Source organism: Penaeus chinensis, chromosome 43 (assembly GCF_019202785.1).
Source record: "Penaeus chinensis breed Huanghai No. 1 chromosome 43, ASM1920278v2, whole genome shotgun sequence".
Classification (NCBI taxonomy): Eukaryota; Metazoa; Arthropoda; class Malacostraca; order Decapoda; family Penaeidae; genus Penaeus; species Penaeus chinensis.
In genome coordinates, this window is record NC_061861.1 from 9,792,349 (window position 1) to 9,800,293 (window position 7,945).

A 7,945-nucleotide genomic window follows, 5' to 3' on the forward strand; every position below is an offset into this window, starting at 1 on the left:
GGGAGAGAAACGGTCCACCCCTCAGGGTCGCTTGAGGGGTAAGGGCTAGACAACTAAAGCAGGGGAATACCGTGCCCATGGCTCCCTCAGGCCGTTCAGGACTGGCACAAAGTCAGCCTTTCATCCTTTCAGCACGGCTCTCACACCTTAGGAAGTGGATAGTAGAAGGGGTTGGTGAAGGGAAAGAAACTAAAAAGAAGGAGGGGGAAAAAAAGACCATGCAAAATTTGTTGAGTCGAGGGCTGAGTCCCAAGGTTGGGGAGTTCCCCAGCATTGGGTCCCAGTCTCCGCCTCCTAAGCCCCCCCACGACAACAACGGGCAAGGGATTGGGGTGGAGTGGTAGAGTGAGCAACATTACTGGAGTAGGGAGTAAGAGAAAAACCTCGTCGACGTGCTTCCTGTCTGGCTTCACGTAGAGCGAGTCCAAGTCTGAATCTGAGAGTTGCTACCTCAGACTCAAATTTGTAGGTGGGGCAGCCTCTATAATATACACTGTGGGGGGCGCCACAGTTGGCACATGTGCGTGATTGTGCAGAGCAGTTTGATTGGGTATGGCCAGGTTGGGCACATAGTGGGCATCTGGCTGTGGAACGGCAATGTTTGGCAGGATGTCCTAAACGCCAACAATTTTGGTACTGACGAGGAGGAGGTTGATATGGTCGGACAGGGAGGGATTCTGCACCGATGTATACATTAAAGGGTAGGTCATGTCTACGGAAAGCAATTTTGGCTATGTTAGTGGGTTTCTTATGGTGACCTCTGGGAGGAATGGAGTAGCATTGTACTGATACCGCATCTTAGTCCGTGAGACAGGCAAGTAAGTCCTCTCCACAATCTGACCAATTTTTATAATTGACAGGGTAATTCGCTGGGGAGATTGAAACAGTTCTGATGCAAGTATTGAGGGTTGGATGAGGTTCTGCAGGGATGGGGTTACCATATAGATAAGTTAGATTTGATAATGCTTAAGCTTGATTTTCAGATGTTACTGTGACGAGACGGGAACGGCTACGGAAAGACACTTTGTCTACTTGTTTTTGGAGACATTGCTGGAAGAGAAGGGTGTTGTCAGAATAAGGAGCTGTGGGAGGGATCACGAAAAATCGGTCCCATTTGGCTGGGCTAAATAGAGTCTTTAAGATTCTTGTAGAGTATGGCGTGTGGAAGAGTAGTAGTAGTAGGTGTAGTGTTGAGGGAGGTGGACAATAAGGCTGTAAGGTGGTAACAAGGGAGAATGGGGTAGTTGATGAAGAAGGTTGTGGGGGTAGAGGTGTTGAAGTTGAGCATGTTGGGAGAGTAGAAATGTCTCCTGGGGGTTGAGTGTTGATTAGGGTGGATACTGTACTAGTAGGCATTAAAGAGGGGGTATTAGTTGTAGTGTTCGGAGCCGTGGTCAAAGGAGAGCATGGGGTCTGGGAATCAGAAGAATTTGAATTGGTGGGGCTATTTGATGAAGGGGCAAACCTCATTGCCCCTAATATTGGTATAAAATCTTCATTGTTGGCCATGGTAAGCCTGGAGTATGTTGGGGAGAGAAACGGTCCACCCCTCAGGGTCCCCATGAGAGGTAAGGGCTAGACAACTAAAGCAGGGGAATACCGTGCTCATGGCTCCCTCAGGCTGTTCTGGACTGGCACAAAGTCAGCCTTTCATCCTTTCAGCATGGCTCTTACACCTTAGGAAGTGGATAGTAGAAGGGGTTGGTGAAGGGACAGAAATGAAAAAGTAGGAGGGGGGAAAAAAACAAGCAAAATTAGGCCGAGTCCCAAGGTTGGGGAGTTCCCCAGCATTGGGTCCCAGTCTCTGCCTCCTAAGCCCCCCTACGACAACAACGGGCAAGGGATTGGGGGGGGAGGAATTTATGAAGATTCATTATCATAAAGAGTATCAAAAATACAATTTCATGTTATTTTTTTTTCTAGATGGTTCCTTTCTTCAAAATACTAAGTTCCGGGTGAACATGCATGACTTTTCACACATCGGGAAATAAGTATTATATCATAAACATAGGCTTTAACATGCACTGACAAATAAGAGGGAAATATAAATTGTATACGTGTCAGATAAAAGCAGAGAGCGAGATTTAATTTCTATTTTATCAGAATTAACAAGATTTTTCTTTCAGTATATCAGACATAAAACTACATGGATTGGGAGTAAGGTTTTTGACTTGTTTTCACCCTTCTTGGAACCACCCAGCTAGTAGTTAGGTTAGGTTAGGTATTGTATTGTATTGTATATCTACAAATCACCAAATATTGACTTCTGTAACATTGCACACACATAGTGAAAATATCAACATATTCATTGTAACCATACTATGGTTTTGCATCCAACTAATGTTCTATATTGAAAAATATAAGGCAGCATCTTTTTTGTTTATGGAGTCAGTGTTTTATCAGGAGGGGTATTAGAAGGTGGAGGGTCTGGGGTTCAGGCAAAAAAACGGTCCCTCCATTAGTTTGATTAGCCATTGCTAAATGGTGCACCTACGAAAACCATATAGGATGGTATCAGCGAATTTGAAGATTTGTATTTGATACAGCTGTCACATATATTTTTTAAAGCCTGTAGCAATTTCAAGTTTCAAGAAATATACAACTATAATCGATATTTGCAGTGTTGAAAGAAGGGGAAATCCTGCCTCACCTCCATAAGTGTTGCCATTTCGATAAACAATGTCAGGAAATCGTATTTGAAAAATATCCCAAAACAAAGTCTGTGATAGCTAATACTGCATGTTCTGCTATCAGTTGTTTGGAGAAAATTAAAGATGAAATGGTTTACATAGTTTCATTTATTTTCTACCAATCATTCATTCTTACAAACAACCTAGGGTTTTTGCCTCATTCATAAAAATACTATTAACTCGAAGTGGCTGCCAAATGTGTTGAAAGAAGGCATCTGTGCCAGTTGCACAGAAGTGGGACCCAGCAAGCGTATTGAAATGGAATTCCGCAACTGTACATATACTTTGACACATACACACATACATATATATGTAAATGTGTGTATGTGTATATATATATATGTATATATATATATATATATATATATATATATATATATATATATATATATGTGTATGTATTTAGTTTTTATGTATATAGCTATATATATATATATATATATATATATATATATATATATATATATATATATATATGTGTATGTATTTAGTTTTTATGTATATAGCTATATATATATATATATATATATATATATATATATATATATATATATATATATATATATATATATATATATATATATGTATATATATATATACATATATAAATATATTTATGTGTATATATATAAATATATATATATATACATACCGGTATAAGCATAATGTTTATATAATATACATGTATATATATAGATATTTATATATACATATATATGTATGTATATACATATATATATAAATATATATATATATATATATATATATATATATATATAAAAATGAATATACATACATGTGTGTGTACATATATAAATTGTGGGGGGGGGGGGGGGGGGAGTGTGTGACATAGAATTAAGGTATTAAATCCAAAGAAAATATTCAGACTTATAAAATGTTTTTAATAATCAACATAAATTATATTTCATTTTAGCTATACAATTATATTAATGAAAATTAAATCACATTTTTTGAAAGGATATAATACATCTATCAAAAAAATTGTACCTGGATTATATCACAAAAACTGTTATATACTATGATTCATTATACTAATACCAGCCAATAACTCTATAGATGACATCACATCTGAATATAGGACATTGAGATATAGTATATGTTCCATCAATTGAAGAATAACTCTAGAAAAACAACAACTTACCATATAGTGTGCATTAAACATCAATTAAACCACAGAATACTGAAAAATATCTAATGAAAAAAATCTGTTTACAAAAATAGCTACCACAACCTTGGTTATGAGGTCAAATGTTGGCACCTCAACCAGTCTGTTCAGTTGATGCATTTATAAACTTATCTATTCCCCAAATGAAGTAATGTTAAAACTGTTCCAGTGCCTACACAGATAATAACCACATAATAAACATGAAACCTTGCTTGTAGCATAAGTATACAGAGTGCACTTTTTGTGTAATGTTCTCCATATAAACAAGCCCTTAAAACATATATACTTCAACATATAAAACCAACATTTATATTAATAACATTATAAGACTCTACTGCCAACATCTTCCCAGCACATATTTTGATCCATTCCTAGATTAACCTTTGCGGTCTCCAAATATGCGCAGCAGCTCAAGGAACAGATTAAGGATGTCTAGGTACAAGTTGATAGTTGCAAGAATGTATTCCTCTGGAGACAATTTCTCCATCATCATCTGTCAAATACAGGCATGTTATCAGATCTTGGATGGAAGGAACTAAGGGAATGGGTAAGTGTGGTAATTAAATAGAGACACCAACTTTTAAATTATGATAAATATACAAAAAAGAAAAAGTAATAAGTAACACAAAATCAATCTTGTCATTGTCTTGTGCCCCTAATTAAGGTGAATAAAATCATGCACATCACCTTTTCCTCTAACTTCCATTACACTTATAATCTTCTACACCCTCAAAAATATTCTCCAAAAAATACAGATCATCATCTTACCTGAGTGTCATATACAATGAAGAGACAGAAGATCAGAGCTCCAAAGCCAGACAAAGCTAGTTCCAGGCCTGTGCTTCCAAGAAACATGTTCATGAATCCTACACCAATCAGGATAAACAGAGTGATCATCAACCTGTCGACAGAAGTGTCCTTATTAACCTGAGAGAAAGAAGTAATGTAAACACCATTTAAGACTACCAGGTCAGGAGTCCATTTCTTTTTGTAAGTCTAAATGATTTCCAATTCAGAATAAAATATCAATTAATCAATTCCAATTCAATTCAATTGATTTATAAAAGGAAAATTTTCATAAAAATATAAAAATAAAACATATATTTCTGAAAATCACATAAAATGGTAAACTGATGAGATAGGTAAGACTCATCGGTGACTAAGCCTTGTGGAGCCATCTATTTGTACACACAATAAACAAACAAATAAATAAACATAGTGAACTTGGTAAGTATGTACATGCCATTGTCATCATCAATGGGTTAATTTACATAGATGGCTACACAAGTGCTTAGTCACCAAGGAGTCAATTATTTGTCCTACCTCTCTCACCTGTTAGGCTTTCTTCTCGATTTTTGGAGATATTTTTTATTGTTATTACTATTTAAATCACATCATAAAATCAATAAAAGTCAATAAAAATAATAACAATATCAATATAAATACCAGAGTTTTTTTGTTTTTGTTTTTAATTCCAGGAAAGGGGAAACCAGGGCCTACGATTGGCTATAACATACAATACATGTATCTGCAGCCAATGGGTTAAGGTGACTGTTTTATTCTTCCCTTCTCTATTTGAGCAAGAGAAACATGCTATTTAGCCATGTTTTTCCAGTAAGCCCCCATTCCATTTATCAGGCAAAAGAGATTATCAGACCCAAACTTGAAAAATGCCTCAGAGAATAACACTTTTTATTACTTTTTGTGTGTGATTTGACAAGAACTAAGGTTAAACAAATTATTGTATCTGAATTAAATGAAATTTCTAGCATTTATAAGGATAAATTCTGCGTATTTCACTCTTAATTTATAGTACACTATCTTTAATGAATTTACATATTACTGTAAAAAATATTAGTCTATTATTCAAGTATCAATATATATCCACTAAATATCAATTCAAGTTCAATTTAATTATTTTTACTTTTATATTTTTTTCTCTATACCTGTTCAGTTTCAATTCACAGGTTTTTGTAATAAATTTGAATTCACTCCACTCTAGACTTCAGCCTTAGTACTTTACACAAATACATTTAAAAAGAGCTTATAGACCTGCACCTCCTTTTGTGGGCTGAGAAAGTAAGATTTTGAAAATGGTATCAAAGCTTACCCAGCACCCATTTTGGTGAAATCCCTCTTTGTTTGGAAGGTGTATGCAGTGAGTCCAAAGGTGATGGCCAGAGTCAGGACAAATACTTTTACTACTGATTCGGCTTCATACATGCTCACAGCTACTCCCACTGTTATGGACTCAATGATGGTAAATGCTCCAAGAAGCAAGAAGTTAACAGGTACATGATGTCTGAAATATCAAAACTTTATTAAGCAAACACTGGGTATAACAGAAGTATTCTTAGTGATAATTTATCATCATACTATTCAAATGATTATTAGATAATTCTTGAAATCTTGCAACCACCTGAGTTTGTCCTGTGCAAACTAAAACTTATTATAAAAGACAGGTACCTCTTCACATGGAGTGCTATCAGCACTCCAAGAGCCAAGGGAAGACACATGATGAGAAGCCATGGATTGGCATGGATGGTATCCTTCAGAACAGGTGTGTAGGCACATGTTGCAGCAACAACTGTGGTGACCATCAACTGGACAGAGAGTAGGCCATAAACCTTCCTCAAGAAACCTGAAAGGAGTTTTGAAATTACCAAAACATTATCCTTCTTGTGTGAGAGAGAGAGAGAGAGGAGGAGGAGAGGGAGGAATATAAATAAATATATAAGTATATAAATACGTAGATAGTTTGACCTGCAGTTATATGTATATGAATATATGTATATATATATATATATATATATATATATATATATATATATATATATATATATATATAATTACAGAATATAAACTTAATCAATAAGCATTTTGGTGTAATTCGCTACAAATTAGAATTCCAAAATGTATTAAAAGAAAATACACTGCATTTCTAAGTGTGTGACAATGACTGTACATGAAATCATGAGCTACATTTGCTAAAATAGTTTTTTTAAGTTTACTGGGCAGACAAACTGATCAGTGCGAGGTGTGGGGATGGGGACATCATCATGCGAGGCACAGTGGGCGCTTTGACTTTGAGTAGTACATTCCTTGATATTTTTTTATTGATTTCCTCTTATCGGTTTTGGTAATTCCTTTGAAAATCAACACGGCAAAATTACATAGAGTTTTTTTTTTATGTTATCACCATTAAGATTCTTATGCAGTCTACACATACAGATTTCATAATAAAATAATATCAAAATATAAATTTCACCTTCTTTTTTTTAACCCAATGAGCATGGGTGGCAAGACTACAATGTCGTGCCACTGTAATAATAGTTTTATATATGTCTTTCCACATAGATGGCCTTACAAGTGCTTAATCACCAAGGAGTCAGCTCTTAGACTGACATATCTCATCTGTTTACCTTTTTCCTTCAATCTTTGAAAGCTTCACTTCTATTATCTTATTGTCTTTGATGTTATTAATATTCTAACTACACGCCACCAGGGAAAATTAATGAAAAATGGGGAAAATGCTGTGCTCATTTTTTTTTCTATTTTTGTGAAATGTCTCTGCACATAGATGGGTCTGCTAGTGCTTAGTCACAAAGGAGTCAATTAGTAGACCTTGTGACCTTACCTAATTTCACAATTCCTTGAATTGGCAGGAAAAAAAAAAAATTTACTAATGCTAATGAATATCGATGGTGTTATTTTTATTATAAAAATTATAATTACCATAATGTTATAAACATTAGAACCAGCAAAATAAGATAACATAAAATATTTTCATAAATCAAGGAAAAGGGTAAACAGGCAAGACAGGCAGTACTCGTAATTGGCTCATTGGTGACTTAGTACAAGTGTAGCCATCTATGTGTAAAAACAATTAAACAAGTAAACTCACAGAGGGTATGGCATGTACATACATGCCATGCCTGTCAGCAATGGATAAACCTAACACCTAGCCTGGACCCCCAGGATAGAAAACAATTTTACTGCAGTCAAAAGAAGCTCTTGGTATAGAGTACTGTATAGTTCCTTCATTTCAACTTATTATTTGTACTATAAG

At 35.2% G+C, this 7,945-nt stretch overlaps 1 protein-coding gene across 1 annotated transcript in view; it reads right to left on the reverse strand.

The window, feature by feature from the left end:
- Positions 1–3,571: 3,571 nt before the first annotated feature.
- Positions 3,572–7,945, reverse strand: part of LOC125024601 (protein lifeguard 4-like) — an 8,211-nt gene continuing 3,837 nt past the window's right edge. The window contains exons 2-5 of the mRNA XM_047612417.1: positions 6,343–6,517; positions 5,987–6,178; positions 4,645–4,777; positions 3,572–4,369 (exon numbers count right to left, since the gene is read on the reverse strand). Coding sequence (XP_047468373.1) covers positions 4,253–4,369; positions 4,645–4,777; positions 5,987–6,178; positions 6,343–6,517 — 617 coding nt within the window. The 3' untranslated portion in view covers positions 3,572–4,252. The remainder of the gene's footprint in view (positions 4,370–4,644; positions 4,778–5,986; positions 6,179–6,342; positions 6,518–7,945) is intronic.